At 41.5% G+C, this 22,012-nt stretch overlaps 2 protein-coding genes across 12 annotated transcripts in view; one reads left to right on the forward strand and one right to left on the reverse strand.

Annotated features, from left to right (window-relative positions):
* Positions 1 to 11,103, reverse strand: LOC106744875 (transmembrane protein 131). 4 transcript variants are annotated; one of them, XM_014620020.1, is made up of 23 exons: positions 11,017 to 11,103; positions 9,257 to 9,321; positions 8,951 to 8,979; positions 8,582 to 8,665; positions 8,388 to 8,511; positions 8,124 to 8,237; positions 7,925 to 8,047; positions 7,652 to 7,815; positions 7,392 to 7,578; positions 7,194 to 7,302; positions 6,851 to 7,110; positions 6,315 to 6,731; positions 6,023 to 6,211; positions 5,711 to 5,939; positions 5,009 to 5,384; positions 4,696 to 4,911; positions 4,444 to 4,583; positions 3,009 to 4,255; positions 2,405 to 2,732; positions 1,688 to 2,097; positions 1,414 to 1,618; positions 1,001 to 1,170; positions 1 to 888 (listed from the first exon to the last, which is right to left on the reverse strand). In XM_014620020.1, the coding sequence occupies exons 2-23, from the start codon at positions 9,275 to 9,277 to the stop codon at positions 799 to 801; spliced, it is 5,232 nt and encodes a 1,743-aa protein (XP_014475506.1). In that variant the 5' UTR covers positions 9,278 to 9,321; positions 11,017 to 11,103; the 3' UTR covers positions 1 to 798. The 4 variants fall into 4 exon arrangements, with proteins under 4 accessions (XP_014475506.1, XP_014475497.1, XP_014475490.1 ...); XM_014620011.1 differs by lacking the exon at positions 11,017 to 11,103 and adding an exon at positions 9,924 to 10,113 and having other exon boundaries at positions 6,923 to 7,110; XM_014620004.1 differs by lacking the exon at positions 11,017 to 11,103 and adding an exon at positions 9,924 to 10,113 and having other exon boundaries at positions 6,023 to 6,208.
* The window catches only part of LOC106744922 (cleavage and polyadenylation specificity factor subunit 6), a 17,594-nt gene continuing 6,150 nt past the window's right edge, over positions 10,569 to 22,012 (forward strand). For 2 of the 8 annotated variants that reach the window (XM_014620082.1, XM_014620072.1), the window contains exons 1-11: positions 10,590 to 10,724; positions 12,166 to 12,226; positions 13,020 to 13,244; positions 13,380 to 13,607; positions 13,794 to 14,273; positions 14,836 to 14,962; positions 15,215 to 15,328; positions 16,022 to 16,302; positions 16,595 to 16,892; positions 17,074 to 17,338; positions 20,859 to 20,939. In XM_014620082.1, coding sequence (XP_014475568.1) covers positions 10,675 to 10,724; positions 12,166 to 12,226; positions 13,020 to 13,244; positions 13,380 to 13,607; positions 13,794 to 14,273; positions 14,836 to 14,962; positions 15,215 to 15,328; positions 16,022 to 16,302; positions 16,595 to 16,892; positions 17,074 to 17,338; positions 20,859 to 20,939 — 2,210 coding nt within the window. In that variant the 5' untranslated portion in view covers positions 10,590 to 10,674. Of the gene's footprint in view, positions 10,725 to 11,298; positions 11,387 to 12,165; positions 12,227 to 13,019; positions 13,245 to 13,379; positions 13,608 to 13,793; positions 14,274 to 14,835; positions 14,963 to 15,214; positions 15,329 to 16,021; positions 16,303 to 16,594; positions 16,893 to 17,073; positions 17,339 to 20,858; positions 20,940 to 22,012 lie in introns of those variants that run through there. The other 6 variants (XM_014620119.1, XM_014620091.1, XM_014620101.1 and 3 more) reach the window with 6 other exon arrangements.

Raw genomic sequence — 22,012 nt, forward strand, 5'->3', positions numbered from 1 at the left:
TTAACATGAGAGACTGTATTTTTTTGCATTTTTTTTTCCTTTCTCCAAAATCGTTCCGCAATTTCACATGTTATGTTCCATCTCCGCGTTTGTGTCGATTACTTATGTTCATTCCGTGGTTGAAAGGTAACTAGATGAATTTACACAAAAAATAGCGGCAAAAAGAGGGTGAGATAGCAAGTCTGATATTACGTCATTTTGTTCTCTGCACACAATGTACGTGAACGACCGTACGTGGGGAGAATAAAATGACATACTTGAGGAGGAACGACAGTAAGGAGAGAAGCTTACTGCCAGTTACTTTCTTTTACTATCTTATTTAACCTCAGTTTTGTCGTTTGGTACCTTGTAACGCTCAGTCCAGTTATTTCTTTCATTCACGATTTGCTCGCGCAAGCAAACAAAATTTTGTATAATAATCCATTATCCTGCGCATGCACGAAGTATCTCACTCGCAATAATTTAAGGTATCGCATTAATATGTTTAAGTTACGAAATAGAAAATAAGTGTAACATTTCTAGATTTTGGTTTAAGAAACTATACGAAAATCACTCGTTCGACAGACTTCACCAGGATTACTGTCGCACAACGTAATAATAATTACATATATATATATCACATAGTATGCAAAGCGTAGTTGCAAGAAAACGTAACAATTTCCGTGACTTCCAATGTTATCATCGGTCGCATCATGCTGTGCCGTTAAAATAGCCGTTACTTTCGATTTTCGCGGAGAAATTGTCAGAAATAAGTCTACGCGATATCACAAGATAAAACGAGTTCCAACTTTCCGATCCTTAGTCTTCGCGTTTCGTTCTCCACGATTCCGTCGATGATGGCGTCCATATTGTGCTGAGCGAACGAAATGGGTCGAATCCCGATCGTTCCTGGAATAATCATCGAGAGTCGTCTCTCACTTGACCAGATCATCACCACTCGCTTCATCTCCTTCGCAATACTGCTGTAACTCAGCGCAACAATATCTTGTCATCCACTTACTTGGATCTCCGACTCAGACGTTTGCGATATCACAGGGGGCGCGGCGGCGCCCCATGGTGCCGCAGCCCACACACCACCCCTATTGACTCCCCACACACCACTTCGCTCTTCTCCGACGGCCGCTCTGGTATATAAAGGTTCCCAATTTATGTCGACTGTTGCCCAATTATCTGCAATAGTATTTCATTTATCGCTAGTTTAAAAAGTCACAGTGATCTGAAGATGGCTGAAAAGGGAGAAAATTATACAAGAGCTCGGTGTTATATATTACCAGAGACAATCCATTGTACAAATGCTCCTTCTCTGAATTTTGAGAAGTTCACAATACACACATGCACTGCCTTTATGAATCATCCTGTTTAGGTACTTGATCAATGGCAAGCGCGGCGTTGTACTTCTAAATTCACTCATACCTTTCAAATCGGACAAAACTGGCTTCTCCGTAGCTTTCGGCGACTGAAATGCAGCCGCGTTTGCGCTCGTATCCGACAATAAATTTATCATAGGACTAGTATCTTCCCATAGTTGGCACCGTGTATCCTCTTCGGGGGTTTCCAATTCTACTAGAGGCTCGTCGGTTTCCGGAAGGTCGTCGTACGGCACCAGCTCGCGTTCAAACTGCCAGCAAAGTCTATTCAATAAAAGAACAACGAGAAGCAAATTGAAGTGAATTTCAACTGCCCTCACCGGATGTTCCGCAAAAGTATTGATGAAGTAACTGTTCGAATGTTGCGTATCCGACTGTAGAATCAAGGGGTCCGGGTGATGTGTTTTGTCCAGTGATCCGGTAGAAAGGGAGGCCGGTTTAGATATTAGACTGTATTCCTTCCGCAACAATTCTTGCGCCGGCTTAGCGTATTGAATGTCCTTGATATCGGTGCTGAACACCGTCGACAAACCTGACGCGCTCGTCTGACCCTTGTGTACGTGACTTAAATTGGAGAACGGCGAAACGATCTCCTGACTTCGCGCTACCACGTCGCTGAACTTGGCCCTGTTCTCGCCCCAGCAAGACGGCGGAGGTGGCAATGGAGCGGAGGGGATCGTGGTGCGCGTTACGTCCTCCCTTTGGCTCGCATTGCCGCTTACAGGAGTTGCTGTAACGAATGATGATCCTATTGTACACCAGGTACCTACTTCTCACAACCAAGCAAGAGTTGTCTGACATTGAGACTGATGTCAGCGTTTTGTAGCTCTCCTAGTATAATATATCCTAACTAATATTTTTACGCTTTTATCGATCGGATAAACCTCGAATACGCGAATCCGAGAATCAATGAAACTTAAAGAAATAAATGATCTATCTGTAATAAAATAACCGATGATATATAAGAATTAATATATCATATATATGATCGAGATAGACAGATGTGTGGTGTACACATTGCGGGGGGAATAACTTACCTTTCGCATGTGTTTTATCAGCCCCACGACGTTTCTGCACCGACTTGTCTTTCCGAGGTGGATTCTTACTTTGACGTGGTAACTTGAAGGACGACTCGACAGTGCGCGAAGTATGAACATGATGCTTCACGGCGGATCTAGCGATACTAGTCTTCCATCTATTTGGATTATTCTGCCTCTCCTTATCGTAGTCATCGTCATCACAATCACCTTCATAATTATCCCTATAATCTACGCATGGCACAGTAGGAATAGACTGAGGTTTACTCTTCTTAGATATCGGCTTTCGTTGGAGCTTCTCTTGTTTTCCGCACGATTGGTCAAAAACCTGAACAAAGCCACGCGAAAGAACATTTATACGAGTCATCGCAGCCTGTTAACGTCCCATCTTTCAGACAGAACGTTTATTATGAACAATTGTGGGCGAATGAGTGATCTTTCAAGTTTTCCACTATTCAACATTTACACGTTAAATTATTGATTGCTTGAGATTGACTCTAGAAAGTAAACTTGACATTTTTGGGAGGTGAAAACGATTAATCCCGATTGGAATTTTCACGAGCCAAGCGTGTAAGATACTTGTAACACACAACCGATTACTTACTTTACACGATGTCGTTTCATCGTGAGTCGAACTTTCCGTTGTCGTGGACGAGGTCTCTTCCTCTGAAAGGTGAATGATCCTTTGAGTGCTTGCGGGCTCGAGTTTTTTCATCGCAACAGGATTACTAAGATTACTGTTGTTTCCGGTGTTGTTGGTCTGCTTCCGTTTGTTGTCCGATTTCGTGGCCCGATTATTGCTTGTCATCCCGTCCACTAGAATCTCGTGATCGACCAACTTGGACTCTTCCTTGACACTCAACTGCGTCGTCATTGCAGTCGTCGCGGTCGTAGTTTTTCCCTTTCTGTTCGACGTCGGACTCGACTTGGTAACAGCACTGAAGGAGGAGCACTTCCTCTCTTGAACCAATTGAGCGTCCGCGAGTGTATCGTTCACCGTGTCCAATTGAGCCTCATGAATATTGCTCAGCTTCTTGTTGTTTCTTCTCTTCGTGGTCGCGATGTTCGACGAGACACTATTATTATCAGCGTTCGACGGTTCTTCGCAACGTTTGAAGGACAACAGATCTTTGGACTCTGTGTCCAGCTTAAACCTCCGCTCCTCGTCAGCCGACCAGTCCGGGATCTTCAATCCTTTCTGCACGTCCTTGTCCTTGCACTTTTTCACATTCATCAAGGACCAGTCTGGAAAGGTTTCGTCCTTCGTCCTGGTCTTGCTCCTCTCGTCGCTCGGCCCGTTTCTCGCGACTTGCGCGTGTCCCGACAGAAGTCTCAGGTCCAGAGGTGGTTGCACCGGGCTCTCCTTCGAGTAACTGGCCAATGATTCCCGCAGTATTCGGTCCGCCTCGATGAACGAGACTACGAGCACGCACACCAGCAGCATCGGCGACAGGCCGATAGCGAGCCATTGGCCTACGCGTTCCCACCACGGTCTGGCGAGCACAGAGCCGCACGAATCCAACGAGTACGCCGGCAGGGTGGCCAGCAAATTAAACATCACCACACCATTCTCAACGTCGCTGCTGTCCGGTCCCACGCTGGTCAGCACCAGCAATTTTCGCTCCACGCGCGACAGAGTGAAGTCCGGCGTGAACGCTATCTCTATCATCTTGGTCGCGTTCGGAGTCAACTCGAAAGCTTCGCAGTCGAGTACCCTGAAGCCGTAGCCCTCGCAGGGTAAGCCGTTGATGTAGAAACCGTAGATCTCGATCGGCAGCTCGCCCGTATTTCTGGCCGTGAAGGATCGCTTTGCGGTGAGAACGGGTGTCGTGATGCGTTTGCCGCGCTCTCCTGATTGCAAGAGAAAGTATGAGAAAATCTCGCCTCGATTTGCGCCGATGTATAGCAACACAAGGGTGGAAACTCGCGACGGGCAACTCTGAAGAAATTTCATTCTTCCGAATTGGATCATTTCTCCCCCCCCCCCTCTCTCTCTCTTTCTCGGATCGTAAAGCAAAAGTATAAAGAAACGTACATACGTTCGCAATCTTTAAGATGCTTGTCCGCCAACTCAAACAGCAGAGGCGTAGTCGAGCCTGGCTTGCGATTGCCGAATCTAAATTGCGCGCTCGCACCTCGGCCGATCATACGCACAACTTCTAAAATAGTCATATTATTTCTGGAAAAACATCATGGAAACATATGTTAATGATTAATACGCGCGAATGGCGTTATTATTACACTTATTCGTCTGATAATATCACCCCCCTCCCTTTCTTTCGTTAACTTGCCTAATATATAAAAAACCAGACGACGCCGAAACCACAAAGGGTGTGTACGCCACGTGAATCGTTCTCGATTCCAAAGGATATAAATATAAGGGAAGTGACTGAGGCGCAATCGATACACCCCACTGTTTCTCAAGCAATTCTCGTTCGTCCGCATTCTCTTTCAACTTGAATTCCTCCGGTACTGTGGACGAACACTCCGTGCACACGGGCTTAAATCTGCACGGGCATTAACATTTTTGCTGTCAACTTTCAGCTGAGACGAAAAGATATGTGAAATCTCTATAATGCGTAATCTTTAGTTCAGATTACGTACTTGATCGGCAAGGAGTAATAAAGCCGCGCTCCTTGAGGATAACTCCAATCCATAACCAACTGCACGATCAGCGGACTCGTGCTCGGATTGTACAGCTTGATCTCTCTGTACGACGTATTCCCGATCTGAGTCAACGGGAACATCAAGACGCTCTTATTTTTTATGTTACCGGCCAACAGGCTGGGCCAATACGGTTTGATGTTCACGTAGAACTTGTGGCCGCGCACTTCGCTCGTGTCCAGCCGCATCGTAATGTTATCCCACGAGCCATCCGTGATGGAGTTGAGAAAACGCGAGTGCCGCGTATTCAGCAGATTCAAGTCGGTGTCACGAGTGTGCGAGGGAAGGCTCATCGTATTCAACCATTGGCTTCCCGCTGTAAATACAATCACGTTACATAAAAGCGCGAAACGAAGTTCACAACTGAAAAAAAGAAACAATTTATCGTTGTAATGTTTACTTGTCGACACTATGATTATAAAAACAATGTAAAAGGTGCACTTTTCATTTTGATTTGATTTTTAGGGAGAATTCACACCAAAAAAGCAGAAGCCAATCGGAACTCGCGCTGGAAGCAAGCTAGATAACATAGTAGATGAAGCAGAAGCTACCAGCGCGAATTCTGAATTAGCTACTTTTCTGTCTTTCGGTCAAGGTGTGAATTCTTCTTTAGATTGGAAAAAACAAACGATTATCACTTACTATTGCTATCCACTGATAAACCTACGTAGCATTGTTGCTTGCAAGTCACCGAAGGATCGATTTGTATCGAGCCGACATTATTTTCGCCTTTAGATATAATTGGCATCGTCGCTTCCTCCAGTGGAATATACTTGATTCTATCGTCCTTGTTGATGGGTGCAATATGCGTCACTTCCATCGACCTCGAGAACGTGGAATGCACTTTTACTTGTTGCACACAAATCGATCCCTATCCGGCATTGACAGTGTGTAAAGTTTCGTCGAGGTTTCGCTAAAGGAAAACTAGATTCAAAGAAGCAAATTGTAACTCACAGGGAAGCAATCTGTAAAAGTAAGCTTCTTCAAAGAGATTCTACCGTGCGCAACTCGCATATACACCGGCAAATTAAATCGCTCGTATGTTGTTCGAACAAAAACTTCGCCAACGATAGTGTCTTCTTCAACCATTGGAGTTTTTACTTTGATCTTAAAGATCGCCAAGAACCCTGGTTTTATGTACTGCTGAAAATAAAAAAGGGAACGGTGAGACACTCGCTCACTCTCGTGTGGCAGGACAGCAAACGAATGAATATCCCTACCTTCCCCCCTCTTTTGTAGTACTTACATTCCCAGAATGGCTGCACACAGTTACGTTCAAAAATTCCTTGTCCAACAAATCCGCCGGACCGTTTTGGCATCCTATCAATTCCAAAACTGCACCGGGTATGTTCACACCCCAGCCATGTAGTTCAACGTTGACGGGGTTTTGATTCTCCAGTGCAAAGATTGCCTCGTTCTCAGTACCACTTCCTACAGTACCGAAATTCAAGGTTCCCATATCATCTTCCTTCTCCCCCGGCATTATCTTTCTCACTTTGCCGTCATAACTCAGTAGCGGGACTTCAGTTACAGATACATTGGAGTGTATCAATATCGACGATTCCATCTTCACGTTATCGCCTTTTCGCTCTTTGGCAAGTTGTAAAGAAAATATATTGACCTTTTGCTCAGGTTTTATTACTCTAGGAGTAAAATCTTTTATCTGAAACATTAGAAAAGTTTTCTCACTTGACAAGATAGACATCCCGAAAGAAACACACGGAAGATATATTCAAGATACGATTCTCTGAATTTCAACAGGTGCAAACTGTTGTTTCGTACCATAAAAAGCGATTTCGCGTTCGAACACATCGTGACGTTCGTAATAGCTAATGGTAATTTAAATTTGTTCACCACGCTGAAGTTTCTTGCTTGATTAGATTGCGGGGAACAGTAATGGGTAATCGATGCGTTCACTTCTAATCCACCTTGTAGCACTTGAGCCACCCATGGAATTGCCAATTTCTGACTGGAGCCGCCTGGACCTATTGCTTTTATTATCAACTTGCCTTTAAAATGTCTCAAGTCCAAACCAGTTTTCCCTGAGAAAATTGACACAACATTATATATAATCGATAATAATCGCAAGTTCTAGTCTACGGTGGACAATGTTGTTGCATCTTACAATCATAGACCAGCATTCCGATGGCGATTGGTATATCTGTTTCTCCCGGAATTATTGCTGGCTCAAAATGCAGTTTTAATGCTTTCGATACCGGTGTATTTATAATATTCTAAAAAGAAATACGTATCAAATATATGACACCAATAAGAAACCTGTTTCCGTGACCACATGAATTGTGCAAGGATTTCAATGGCTTACCACAACTTTGATTGCTTTTTTTGCGGAGTTCTTCAAAGCGATAGGGTGGTGGATGGGCGGCTGCAGTGAACCACCCATACCTAAATTAATTACTCCGGAACTTCCACCCCAATGAAGACCAGCTCCACTTTTCACTTCTACTTCAATTGCTACAACAAGTATCTCTGCAGTGTTATTCACTTTAAATCTGTAACATACGGCTGCTGTATATGCAAATAGATCCTTATCAACCTTGTCATTAACTCGGTATTCCTACCAACCTAACATACGCTGTATGATTCTTTTCTGTGTAAGCATTAAAACGTAATCTGATGACAGGCTTTGTCTGATAAGGTAGAATTTCCCATAATTCGCGCGTGCCTTCTGACTCTCCCGATGGCAATTCTAAATCAAATTCTCCACCACTACTGTATACTTCCACCACCTTTGTTTATATACAGTAGTAGAAGAAATTATAAATTAATTGTGAAGAACACAGAGAAAATATGTTTGCGCGTATGATACATATGAACGATCAGGCGTTATTCACATACTTGTAGAGCTTCCGGATGTGGATTGTGCATATATATAAGAGGTGTAAAAGATGCATTTAACGGTAACTTGACATCAACTACAGGTCTGAGTCTATACGGACTACTGACACTTATTCCTTTGACCTATAGAATTAAAAACAGGTGTGTAAACAAGTGTGTGCGTATAAATGGGAAGAATAATTAGAATAAATTTAGTTACCTGATACTTTAGTGTCCCGTCTGATGTATGTATAAAAAGGTGTGTATCGATGTCACCTTCGTCTCGACCAAGGAAGACAACATTGAATGTTGTATTCCCTAATGGTGGGATTATCTAAAACAAATATCAATAAGCTGTATTGACACGCTAGCTAATTAAATATACATCATGCGGCGCAAGTGTCACACAGCTGAATGTAAAGTTAGATGCATTTTATCGTATCTACGTCTTGAAACTGCGCCACTACGTTACTCGATAACTTACTTTATTTTGAAAAAATGATGAATGAAAATGGCGTGTGTTTCCAGATATTGATGAAAGATGTATAGTTTTATTGTGATCTTTGTTAAACATGACCACAGTTTTTTGGTGAGGGATACCAAGTTGTCTAAAAGGAAGGAAAAAGATTGTCACAACTTTCTTTACTAAGTGTAGATATTACATCAAGCAATGTTCACCTTTCCTTGAAGTCCAAAATGCTTGGCTCGAAAGAGATGTGAGAGAGTGAATCTTCCATTTTATCCTCGTCTGATATAGTATCCCTGAAAAATGTAATAACACTATGTTCACACGCAGAACAATTAATCTTTGCACCATGTATCACATTTTTAATAATAAAAACTGAAAATAGAAAGGATGATTTAAGTAAGATTAGTTTGTAGTTACTTTGTCACTTGGTAGAGCAATATTTAATCTCTCCCCTTCTTTTTTTTTAAGGAAATGATCGGCATTTGTACATATACTTGCCATAATCATCAGAGAGAAAAATTATAACCAGTACCTTTTCTACTTTCAGACATTGTTGTTTTAACAAGTATTACACTTACCCAGCTCCATGTACTGTATTAGCAAAATCCTATAAATATGGAAAAAACAAATTTTAACATTTTCATCGCACTACTTGAGTGTCTATATTGTTGTTAAAATCAAACATAATTTTTCAGAAAATGGAACAAGTAATCTTTTTAAATGAGCACTTGTTTCTATTATTCTGCATGAACAAATCAAGAGAGAAATGCTTTGCCCATAGTTTTGTATTTACGTATCTCTTTCTATTGCAAGTCGTTTTTATTCATTTACAAATTAATATTTAATTATGCGAAATATACGAAACAGCTTGACAGAATACTAACCTTATGCATAGATATTGGCATATTATCCAAAAGATATTGAACATTGTTGTCATCCTGGACGAAGGCTACAAAATATCGAAAAACATACATTTATGCATATCATGCCTGTGAGATACATTTCAAGTACATACCATCAATCAACGATCGACCAATAATATGTATACCATTGACCGAAATACTCTTGAACGCACGTTCCAGTTTTAAATTATAAAAGAAAAGTAGAGTTAATTGAATTACAATGACGTTATTTAAGATCATCTTGACACAATCTAACAGTAATTCCGCGCGCGCGCACGTACACACACACACTCACACGTATAGTTTACGATGTAAACACATAGTAATGAAAGGCAGAGCTAAGGTTATATGCGCGCTTATCGTTATCGCGCGTCATATCGTGAAGAAAAGACGAAAAATAAATGGCGAGAATGAGGCATGCGGCGCGCTTCGGTGTGGGCGCTTCTTCGCGCGTAAAGTTCTTGCGACGTGACCTTCGTCACGACGGCAATATCACGTCTGTGTACAACCGCGTCATCGGATACCTCCGTCGCGGCTGTCGACGAGCACGCTCGCGAGATTTTTTAGGAGGATGTTGCGGTATGTAGAATCGTTGGATCGCGTGGAAACAATCGTGCGAGAGACGGGAAGAAAACGGATACGGGCTCACCATTGTTGTGGCCGTGCAACGACGGCCGAATTTGCGAGGTCGCGTCCAGTAGTGTCAGCAGGAACAGACAGTAGAATATCTTTAAGTCAGACATATTAATACCTCACGACTGCTGCTGCACTGCTGTTGCGTCGGCTGCTGTCGTTCGCTATTTTGTCTTTAGCAGACACAAGAGTCCGCTTTCGGCCATACTTTGGTACTATCGAAGCGCGCGGTATCGATTCCGCCGCTGCCGCGACGCGCCGCGGCGCGGCGACGTACTCGTTGCGCGTTGGCGCCACCGGCGCGCCAATTTTGAATCTTTCTCTTTGCAACGGTGAATTAGACTGATGCGCGCCAACGAGCACGACCCGGTGTCGCACAGGTTCATTCTTATATTTCCATAATTAACAGATTATCGCCAAGAATGCTAGCTGCGAGATATCTTCCCGAGTTAAAATCAGCTTGTCGCTTATACGCAATGTTTTTCGTCTCGACCTGCGTCTTGCGCTTTCGTCGCGCAATGCGCGTCGCGTGTGTATCACATACACACCCGACATTGTCCGAAAACTGTTCGACAGCCAATCGGCTGGTCGTGCTGAAAACGCAGCTTGAGGTCGCACGGTGGCGCTGTATCGTCACATTCGGCGGTATACGTATATTTCGACTCGTCGTCGCGCGCTCTCTCCGGGAACCCGGTTTGCCTACGGCAATTCTTGGCGCCTTCCATCTCTCGAATGTGCAGTGAGTGCCGGTGTGCGTAAAATGGCGGATGGTGACGTTGATATTTACGGCGACGATCTCGATCAAGATTTCGCGCAGGTAACTCGCACTTCTCTTTCGTAGCAATAAAAGGGCGTTCTGTCTGTCCAACTCTCTCCATCTCTCTCTCGGTCGTTCGGACGGAGGCAAAAGGCATTGGGGGAATAACTTGACAACGCGCATAGCTGCACGCGAGAGGGCTGCCACCGCGACGTGCCGCGCCGCGACTGTGAGACGATCGTTGTTTCGCGTCGATTCCGCCGCGAGCCGGGGAGAAGTGGTGTCGGCGTCATGGCGGAGATACCGTTGCTAACGTTCAGCTTGCGTCACTGATCTCACCCGTGCTACCTACCTACTCGTCTACTCGATCCGTCCTATTCGCTGTGTTTTCGCGCTCCCTGGAAGCCGGCGCGTAAGAAAAAGACTCACTCGACTGCGGGTTGGCGGACGGAGCCGCGCGCGCACGCGACTGAGCGTCACGAACGAGCGGACGGACGGACGGTTGTACGTACGTACGTACGTACGTTCCTTCCTTCGTGCGGGGCTACGTTTTGTCACGAAATCTCATTTCTTCATTCCAACCGCCGTACGCTTGTGTTGTATCTATCGCGTCTGTTCGCCTAGTGCTTCTCCTTCCGGTCCGTCGTCGCCCATCGGAGATTAACGTGCGCGCGAAACAGTAGTACGGGTTAGCAGCAGGGATACACAAAATGGTGCTAGCGGTAAGGCGAATGTCGTGTAGTTACTCTTGTCGCACTATCTGTACCATTCTCTTTCTTTTCACATGTTTTTTTGGTTTTCTCTCTCTTTTCCCATTTCGCGTGCGCTATATATTACATACCATACATGACACGCACACACACGCACTCGCTTTCTCTGGCTCGCTCGCTCGCACGCGTATACGCATGCATCTTCTCCACTACCGCACTGCATGCGAGGCCTTCTCTTTCTCTACACATATACAAGATTTCATTACATTTCATTTATTCTCTTCTTTGATGTGTTCTATTTGCAAAGAAACATACGAATTTTTAAACATTTACAGGGATTGAAGCAAATATCATTTCATCCAAGTTAATTTACAGTATTTTACATAGAAAAATGAATCTTCTCAATTATTGAGTTTATATAAAGAGAAAAATAAAATTCATAGTTACACTGCAGCTCATAAACACTAACATTGGTTAGAATATGAATTCAGTTCTAGGTCTTTGCAGTTAAGTTCTTAAATTCTTGTATTTCAAATGAGACGCAGATATACACAGTTATATTTTGTATAAATTGCTCAACTCTGTGTTTAGTGTGTAGTTTTATTTTATATAATAATATATCAAGCATAGAGCTGAGGAAGGATTGTTGCAAATAAATGTCAAAATAAGTACAGCTATTACTTTAGTATGTCTGTTGCATCAATGTCTGAACATTATATTATCTTCAATCCCTGTTCTCTTTAATCTTTTCTTAACGAAAGAAAGATTGTATATCTTCATATCTGTTACAGTCGAAGTGTACGATTGGTTGAACCACAAGGTGTGCAGGAAGTTGCGTGTAAAAAGAAAATGGTACATCAAATGATTTTTTACATCTCGATAACTTTTATTTCCACAAATTAGTTTGTATCAAACTCTTTCAAAAGTTGTTTTTCTTTCCTTGAGATCATGTTGTTATACCGATTGTTATAACCTTGTTATACTGAGCACTATTTTCAAATTAGAGATTTCTACATTTGTTTAACATTTTCCCTATTATAAACTATTTCACAAATTTTCTAATTCACAAATCGTATTTTACACTCAAGTAACAAAATGATCTCAATATGCTTTTGCAGATTCGATGGTGTGATCTAAAAGAAATAAAAAAGGGAGATTGAATTGACTAAGAGTTTTTTTCTCACAAATATGAATTATATAGCTGTATAGATTCAACAGCATTACTAAAGAATAGAGTAGGATTAGGATTCAAAGTATGGAATATTTTTGTTAAATACTTTTAATCTAATTATTCTGTAGAATTATTTTGCACTTTGACTGTAACATATTGAACATGTGTGTGTGTGCGTGCGTGTGTGCGTGCGTGCGTGCGTCAGTGCGTGCGTGTGTGTGTGTATGTAACTAAATTATATAATAAACAAAAAATTTGACCGCTACGCGTTTCTCATTTGTCAATTGAGCTGTCTATTATGTAAGAAAGAAAAAAAGTACAATAAGATAGTTTATTATATACACTTCACTCTTAATATCACGCAAATTGAGAAAAAAAATGAGATAGGAGAAAAGTAACAAATTTGTTATTTCGTTACATTTATTGCACTTGTTTCTCTTTTTATCATAAGGTTTGTTTGTATACGTGTTTCAGGATGAATTTGCCGGTGATGGCGTGGATCTTTACGACGACGTGATTGCTGCACCAGCTGGTGGTAATGGCGGTGTTTCTTCCGGCAATACGGGAGACGGTGGTGGTGACACCACGTCTCCCAATGAGGAAACTAATGGAAATGCACCTTACCATCAACTTGGCAATAACATACAACCAAATCAAATTGGCAGACGGCATCAGTTGTATGTTGGAAATTTAACTTGGGTATGTGTATATGTATACGTGTGTGTGTGCGCGCGCGTAAAAGTTGAACTTTAAAAACAAAAGTTCGTGGCTTGCTCTAGCTTGTGGCTATTACTAGTTTACCTTACTTATTAATGTGATTATTTTCACTTCTAGTGGACGAGTGACCAAGACATTACGGATGCTGTTCAAAGCATTGGAGTAACCGACTTTGTGGAAGTGAAGTTTTTCGAAAATCGCGCCAATGGGCAATCTAAAGGTTTCTGTGTGATATCTCTTGGTTCCGAACAGAGTATGAGAATATGTATGGACAGGCTGCCCAAGAAAGAGCTTCATGGTCAGAATCCAATAGTAACGTTCCCAACAAAGCAGGCGTTGAATCAAGTATGTACCGCAGTGTGTTGTATTAAATTTTGTGTATGTATACTCACGTATATACCTGCATATGTTTACACATGCATACTTAAATAGATCAATCGCAGCGTAAAAGAGTACGCTTCAATTGTTGCGACGGTGTGCATTACGGCATAATGCAACTTCTATACGACAATGTTTCTTATGTGTTCTCAGTTTGAGTCGCAGTGTAAGACGCGACCCGCTCCGGCTCCTCAACAGAGTCAGAGCCAACGTCCTCATAACCCACATCAACATCAGCCACCAATGCCACCTCATCAACAGCATCCCCAACACCCTCAACACCCTCAACATTCACAACAAAATCACGGTCCTAGAATGATGATGGGTCCTCCACAGGGCGTGAGACCACAGAGAATGCCGCCACCGGGAATGGGACCACCGGGCCCCGGTGGACCCGGCCAGCAGGTGCCACCGCGTATGCACGGCCCGCCCATGGGTCCTGGCCCAGGACCGCACCATCCTCTACCCGGTCATCCGAATCAAGGTCCACCGCCTGGTTACCAGCAAGGTCCGTGGAACGGGCCACGTCCTAATGGTCCACCAGGTCCACCTAGGGGTCCGAGTGGTCCCGGTGGTCCACCGCAGCAAGGTCCTCCCGGACCAGGTCCCGGTCAACATAGACCACCGGGTATGGTATGTATCACCGATATATTTTCAGACATTTCTCTCTCACGCGAGCAAGAAAATAAAACTTGGGAGAGATACGTCGGTCCATATTCCCGCGTCTAATGCCGCACTCAGCGTCACTTTTAATGTTGTTAAATTTCAAGTTTATTTGCGACAAGTAGATTTGCATATTGTACATTTTATTATCGTCGTAGAAAAAAAGAGGAAATGTAATCAACAAACGTAAACGTCAAGAGCGCACCATAAGAGATTATCAGTTAAGTTTGCTACTCTCGTAAAATGTCGAATAATTGGTGAGAATACGGGACATTATTATCCGGACACGTAATGTTAGAATGTGTTTACTTAAAACAAAGGGAATGAAGTACGTTTAATTGTATTGAAATATTTGCAAAATCTTTATTAATTTGATTACGAAAGAATTCTGTGACAATTCTCTCGTAAAGATATTGTGCAGTGTTATCAATTATCCTTTATCGAGTATGCGTTGTCGAGATTTCGAATGTTAAATTTTTTAAATTGTGATAAAGTAAGATAGAACCATCTTCGTTTGTCTCGACGCATTTAGCAATTCCACGGTGGTCCGCCTGGACCGCCTGGTCAAGGACCTCCTCGCGGCCCACCTGGACATCCCGGTGGACCACCAGGGGACCCACGAGGAGCACAACCGCGTCCCGAATGGAATAGACCGCCAGGTTCGTGTGCAGACCGATCTCTGTTACTCTTCGAAAAATTTTGAAACATCTTGGACTCGAAAGCTTTCGTAGAAATCTCTTAGCTTACCCAATGTGCATGATCGGGATAAATTCAAAAAACAATGAGGATGGTGGAGACTTGTTGTTGGAATTCTCCGCAACAGAAACTGAAGTATTAGTAGTGTGTTACATGTAATCCTCATTTACGGATTGGAGATTGGTATTACTGATGAGATTGTTCAATGTGCATAGGAATGCATCACGGGCCTCAGGGACCACCTGGTTTCCCTCAACATCAACATATGCAAGGGCCGCAGCCTGGCCAAGGCCCACCACAGAGAGGACCTCCTCCAGGTTCTATGGGTGGTGAGAGACTTAGAATGCTCGTTCAGTGTCACAGATTTTATTATTACGATTCGTTTTTATCATACACCATATGCGATGCATGATATTGAGGGAAATTGATCTTGTAGAATCATTAAAGTGCAAGGTGTTTCAAAAGATCATTTCGTGTACTGCATTAAGCGAAGAACACACACACGCACATATACGCGTTAGATTTATAAGCGAACTTTTACCGGCCGTTCGTCTGATTTCGACAGAGAGCCACAGTAGTCTTATTGTGCCACAACGCATCTTTATATATTCGTGGATGAATTTTGTTTCCAATGAGTTACGAAATCGATTGATATACAAAATAAAAAAAAAACTAGAGAATTGCACTACATGATGTACGCGAGCGTACATGCGAAGAACGTAACGTTATGTAATTCGATTTTAAGGCGTGAGAATCTTATTCGTATCTCCTCTCTGTGATTATTAATCACAAGGCGCGTTTTTATTATTATTTGTGTATGACATGTATATTTATTATTACTTAGATATGACAAAATATTATTATTTGTATATAATAAACAGGAGAGAGATCTAACTCAAGATAACTTGCGGGGAACTTTTCGTTTCCTCTCTCCTTCGATAATCAATCCATACGTCTCTAGTAGCGTCTACATATTGTTGCAAAGTTCTTTAGCCAAAAGTCTTGATGAAACGTATCGATAGGTCCGGGAGGACCGCCACCCGGACATGGCGGTCCGCCTCAGGGGCCCCCTCAAGGACCACCTGGTGGCCCGGCGCCTCACGTCAATCCCGCGTTCTTCCCGCAAGGTCCGCCGCATCAGCATCCCGGACAACATCCACCAGGTCCACCCGGTCCACCTCATGGTCCGCCCCATGGACCACCGCATGGGCCACCTCACGGACCGCCTCATGGTCCGCCGCATGGACAACCACACGGACCACCTCATGTTCCACCGCACGGTTATGGACCACCAAGTGCACAGGTAATCTCTTTGATTCACTAGTAATCGGGTTAAAATCACCCTGTGCTCGGCGTAGAAAAGCCATCGAAGCGCCGGACAAGCAGTCTCAAATGAAATAGTTTTGCAATTGTATGCTTTACGTACGATATTTTTCCGATTAAACGAATCTTTACGTATATGCAAATTGGTAAAAGTCTATGATATCTCTCGAAGGGAAGATCGATCTTGCGAATTCTGCGCAGAACCTGGAAAAAAAATTGATGTCCTCTACAGTTACTTTGCCGTATAACAGTGGTCTTTGAAATGTTTCCAGGCACCTTACGGAGCACCCGGACCTGATCATCGTCCAGAAGGTCCGCCTCCGCTTACCGAGCAAGAATTTGAAGAGATAATGGGCCGTAATCGCACAGTATCTTCGTCAGCAATTGCGCGTGCGGTGTCTGATGCGGCAGCAGGCGAATACGCAAGTGCCATAGAAACCCTGGTCACCGCCATCTCGTTAATTAAACAGTCAAAAGTAGCCGCGGATGACAGATGCAAGATTCTGATCAGTTCTCTCCAGGACACTTTGCGCGGCGTCGAGACCAAGAGTTACGGATCCGGACGTAGAGGTGAGGTGGATCGAGACAAAATTCATCTTTTCATACATACTTTCACGCTGAAATATATTGTTGTACACTTGCTGTAGATTAAGAAGAAAGAAAAAGAAATGAGGCAAGCTTATTTTCCTTACGCGCTTACAAGCTTATTTTCCTGTGCGCTTAATTAGCGGTCGTTTCGCACATCTTGCAGAGCGTTCGCGTTCGCGCGACAGAGAGCGCAGCCACAGAAGACGACGGGAGCGATCCAGAAGTCGAGATCGCGAGTATCGCGAGCGCAGCAGAGACCGGGATCGCGAACGCGACCGGGAACGTGACCGCGAGAGAGAAAGAGACCGCGACAGGGACAGGGAGCGTTATTACAGCGAGCCATATCCGAGAGAGCGATCACGCAGCAGAGAAAGAGAGCGCGAACGTGAAAGAGATCGCGAGTATAGAGAGCGAAGCAGAGAAGAAAGGTAAGCCAAATGATCTCACAAGATCTCTCACTATACTCTTAATAGTACACGATATATAATTGGCACTCGTTGTCCGGGAGGACAATTTGGGAACGAGAATGAGATGTGGTACGAATCGCGCAAAAGACGGAACGGAAAACAGAGCTTAATGTATATTAATGTATATTAATGTATATTAACGTGCACAGTAAAAGCGATATAACGATTTTTTTTTTTTTTTTTTTTTTTTTTTTTTTTTTTTNTTTACACGTATTCTCGCAGGCGATATATCCTTAGTTATTACATCTGTTACCGAGACACATTGTCATTGCGAAAACTTGATGTTTCTGTCGAAGAATTAGATATTACGAGAGAGGGAGAATCTTAAACGTGTACTTAATATAAGATGAACACAAATAGGAGGGTGACAGATGACACCTCAATATCTATGAGCAAGGAATCAATATGTCCTGCAACTTACTTATCGATTCTATCTTGGTATCGGAGAAATAAATAGAAACGTATTTTTATTGCTTCAGTTATAAATATTTATTGTTAATTGAGACTTGATATAGTCATTGAAACTGTAGCGCGTGCAGTGGTCCACGTTAAAGTCAACGTTACACTTGTGCGTATCGTGTAACGCAACGCGACTTTTTTTTATGGTAACTACAATTTTTATCCGTATGCGTTATGAAGCACAATTGCTCTCCCAGTGATCGTATTAGAGGTTTTATATATATCGCATTTATTTTATAGCCGTGTGATTCTGCTCTTTTTACGTAATTATGATTAAGTATTTTTTAATCGTTAATCGAATGTATAATTTTCTCTTATATTTCATGTTTTTTTTTATGTAACAGTTTTTTCATCGACAATATCGGATGATGTCTTGAAACGTTAATATTTCCTATTAGAAATATATCTCTTTGAAGACATTATCTACAGCATTGTTGACCTATTTTATTATTTTACTGTATAATACGCGAAGAAATATATCGAGTTGTTCGGAAAATTCGTGCGGTTTTTTATGTAAAATCCGAAGACTTTTTTATACATTCAAATATATATATTTAATCAACCACATATGTGTCGCTCTTCCACTATTACTTGCCATTATTACTTGCCATCTTTGAGGAAGCTTTATAATTTCGGATTTCCAGAAGTTATCATTTTTCTAAGCGATGAACTGCAGAAAGTGGTTTTTGCAGTGGTTTTTGCAGCCTTCCAAAGATGTAAAGTTTTTACCATTCAAGGAATTTTGTAGACTCCGAAATGTGATAATTAGAGGGTGCCAGGTGAATACGGCGGATGCGATAAAAAACATCCGAGCTACGATAATTGTTGCTGAGTTTGTAAAGAGACCTGAGGTCTGGCATTATCCTGGTGGATACCTTTCCGACTAACCAATTCGGGACGCTTTTCGTCGATCGCTGCTTTCGGCACTACAAACGGTCTAATTGGGCGCAGTATTTGTCCGAATTAAGACTCTTGTCTTGCGGAAGGAGATCAAAATAAACAACGTCTTTCCAGTCCCATCAGATACACAGCATGACCTTCTTTGGATGCAGACCAGCCTTTGGAGTGGTGCTTCATTTTGTTTGCGCCACGACCTTTTACGCTCTGAGTTATTGAATACGATCTATTTATCATCGCCCATAATCATCTGTTTAAAAAATGATTCGTTTCCGTTGTGTTTGAGGAGCGAATCACAGATGAAGATGCGATTCATGAAATTTTCCGGTCAGATCGTGAGGCACCCAAGTATCGTAACGATTCACATAACCAAGTGTTTCCAGATGCTGTACAACGGTCGAATTAGGTATGTGGAATATTTCCGCGACGTCTCGTATCGTGTAGCGTGGATTATTTCCAATTACTGCTGCAATTTCGTCGTCATCTTACCACTGAAGGTCTACCCGAGCGTTCTTCAGTGCTAAAATCACCTTTAAAACGAGCAAACCCCTTCTGGACAGTTCCTTTCATCAGCTACTGCTGATAACTTCCGTAAACGGCACAAATCTTTCTTGTTGTTTAAACGGCGTTCTTGCCTTTTTTTTTTTAAGTAAAATAATATAATGTGTCGTAGATACACCCTATTTCTTCCATTTTCAAATTGATGTGAAATTAACGAAACTCAATCCAATATTCTTATTTATAAACGACGCGTTGAAATGTCACTTTTCAGAATATATATCAGGTTCAAGTCACGCACGACATAGATACATGTTTTAACGCCTTCTGTTGAAAAACCGAACTTTCCGAACAACCTAATACTATGAAATGAAATGAACTATATGAACAAAATAGGGAAAGGTAATTATATACCTTCGTAAGAAAGAAGAAAGTAAATCAAATAAGTGAAATACATTAACGTACAAAAATTGCGTATTATTTTTATCTTAGAGCAGTGTCTTTGCAATATATTCGAGTATGTATTTGCATGAATTAAACGTAACAAAAAGCACGTATTAATAATTCGGAAAAATAGCATAGTGCAAAGAAACGTTATATATTTATACGAAGAACGAAAGAGAAAAAAAAGTTATATCTCGTTAATTTATATTTACGATACGATATGTGCTTCACGTGAGTTTCACGCGCGTACAAACAGAAAATTGTATCTTCTTTTCTTTGGTTTTTCTTCATACCGTGCGCTCAGATATAAGTTGTGATTCTCGATAAAGCTCACGTGGAGAGAAAGGAGAGAGAGAGAGAGAGAGAGAGAGAGAGAGAGAGAGAGAGAGAGAGAGAGATCAAATATAAGATTCGATTGCAAGATCACTGCTTGTGATTTTAGTTATTTGCCGTGATTTAATTTTAAGAGATCCACGAATATATATTTATACATCTTTTCCACGCGGTTACACGTTTTTGGCGATATTTTATAAAAGTAAACGGGAGTGAACGACGACTGAAAGCGCAGACTAAATAAAATGTTAGAGACGCGAGATACGAGAAATGTGTCATTCTCGACGAGGTTTTAACAATTCTCCCCACCTCGCGCACTATGTTCATATTGCTCTAAAATTTATGTTGTAGGGAAGAACATGAAATCCTGTAATCATGTACATGAGTCACAAGTCGGAGAATATTACAAGTCAAAGCACGGTTAAAATTGAAATGTAAATTGAAATTATTCCAATGTGTTTCTAATCATCTTCATTCCGTGTTATTCTACACGTTTCTACATTCTTTCTGGTACATGGTATCAGGGTTAGTGTTAAATCGTCAGTCATTACACATTTTTGCAATAATTCATATACGATGTCGATGTAGTATTTGCTAATTTAAACGTGTGTAATCCTTATTTTATAGGCCGCAATATCGAATTACAATCGCGATACTGTATCATCTCTTTGTGTTTATAAATAATTATTCATTATTTGTAATTGTAAAACAGTGTAAAATCTTTTCCATTTATTTCGATATAACTGCGATTCAAATTATAATCGTCTCTCGAGACAATTTACTTTATATGATTGAAATGCCTGGTTAGTGGTACACGAACTATCATAACAAAATATCCATTTTCCATTAGTACAACACGTCAGTCAGCCAGGCCAAGAGTAAAAGAAGAACCGCCAGAGACGGCACCCGTCTCGTCTTCCAAGGCGTCTAGGTAATTTACCTTTTTTTTTTCATTACAGTGAATTGCATGTAGATTTATCAAATGTTAAACGTAGATGCGTGGTGTATGTAGAGACACACGAAGCATTTGATAGGAGTCTGTTGCGTAGACAAAAAGATCATGCCTTTCCCATGTCATCTTTCATTTTAAATAGAAATCTAGAGGAAAATAAAAGAGAGAGGGGGAGGAAAAAAAACTTATATACAGGTGTAGTTGAAAAGCAAACGACCGAGTAGAGTCTTAAACGATAGTTTACATTATCGAAAAAACAGAGATAACCCTTTTTGATCACTAAAATTTGTATTCGTATAGAAAAAGATCAGGGGAATATATATTAAGATATAAGTATTTGCATTGTAGCAATCACATATTACGTGTTGCCATTATAATTATATAAATTACACTATCTATATATACTTGTGTGTGTGTATATGTGTGTGTGTGTGTGTGTGTGTGTTACTTACCGATTCGCTCATATTTATGTACTTTTGTACACGAGAAATATGAAATAGTTCGATTTATCGTGGAAGAAAGAACGTAAAGAGATGTGAAAGAGGAAGCAAGGGAAGAAGTGAAGGGAAGCAGAGTATGTATACAAGGTATCTCAGGTTTTCAACGAACAAATGGCGTTAATATGTTTTATGGATAGAAATAGGAAAAATATATATATATATATATATATAAAATAAAAAAAAACAAAATGTTACACATAATACAACTCTTTATATTTATAAAGTTATGAAAAAATATAAAAAATGAAGTAGTAGGCTTTGTTAATATGGTATTGTATTGCATAGGTTATTCTAACGGTTGTTATGTGTTTCTCAATTCAATTCATTTTTGTTAATATAAAATTTACATAATTGAAAAGTCAAATAGACGTGCGAATGTCGCGTCAACTTTACCTCATCTCAGCAGACATACGATATTAACTCTTCAATTGAATTGATTGATATTCGATGTGTATTAATTCTCGTGCCGTAAATTTTTGCTCTCATTGTCATCCTCCACACGCAGTTGTCTTTGTATTAAACCTTTTATATTTTCATCATAATTTTTACACA

The sequence above is a fragment of the Dinoponera quadriceps genome, unplaced genomic scaffold (assembly GCF_001313825.1).
Source record: "Dinoponera quadriceps isolate SergipeBrazil2010 unplaced genomic scaffold, ASM131382v1 scaffold120, whole genome shotgun sequence".
Lineage (NCBI taxonomy): Eukaryota > Metazoa > Arthropoda > Insecta > Hymenoptera > Formicidae > Dinoponera > Dinoponera quadriceps.